We start from the raw sequence: 517 nt of genomic DNA on the forward strand, positions 1-517 counted from the left end.
GCCTGCTGGCAGCTCCCCTAGGTGAGGGTCTGGGGGTTCTGGGATAGGGCCTTTCTGGGGGATGGGATGGACTCACCATGACTCTCCTTGCCCCCAGGTGTCCTGTCTCAACTTACACTTCGGGAGTCTGGCCCAGGACTGGTGAAGCCTTCACAGACCCTCTCTCTGACCTGCGTTGTCTCCGGGGGCTCTGTCACCAACAGTTACGTCTGGAACTGGATCCGCCAGCGCCCTGGAAAAGCGCTGGAGTGGATGGGGCACTGGACAGGCGGTACTAGCTACAACCCGGCTTTCCAGGGCCGCATCACCATCACTGCCGACACATCCAAGAACCAGTTCTCCCTGCAGCTGAGCTCCATGACCGCCGAGGACACGGCCATGTATTACTGTGCCAGAGGCACAGTGAGGGAGAGTCACTGTGGGCTCAGACACAAACCTCACTGCAGGGACCTGGAGAGGCTGGGCTGCAGGGCGCTCGGGATCCGCAAGGGGGCGTAGAGGACCTGCCAGGGGAACT

The 517-nt window shown here is 61.5% G+C and overlaps 1 gene segment (V, D, J or C); it reads left to right on the forward strand.

The window, feature by feature from the left end:
- Positions 1-5: 5 nt before the first annotated feature.
- LOC115285269 lies at positions 6-498 on the forward strand (the record flags this gene model as incomplete). The annotated part of the segment is given in 2 exon segments: positions 6-21; positions 98-498. Coding segments are annotated over 2 exon segments (417 nt in total), but the record flags the coding sequence as incomplete, so codon positions are not given.
- Positions 499-517: the final 19 nt, after the last annotated feature.

The sequence above is a fragment of the Suricata suricatta genome, unplaced genomic scaffold (assembly GCF_006229205.1).
Source record: "Suricata suricatta isolate VVHF042 unplaced genomic scaffold, meerkat_22Aug2017_6uvM2_HiC HiC_scaffold_61825, whole genome shotgun sequence".
Lineage (NCBI taxonomy): Eukaryota > Metazoa > Chordata > Mammalia > Carnivora > Herpestidae > Suricata > Suricata suricatta.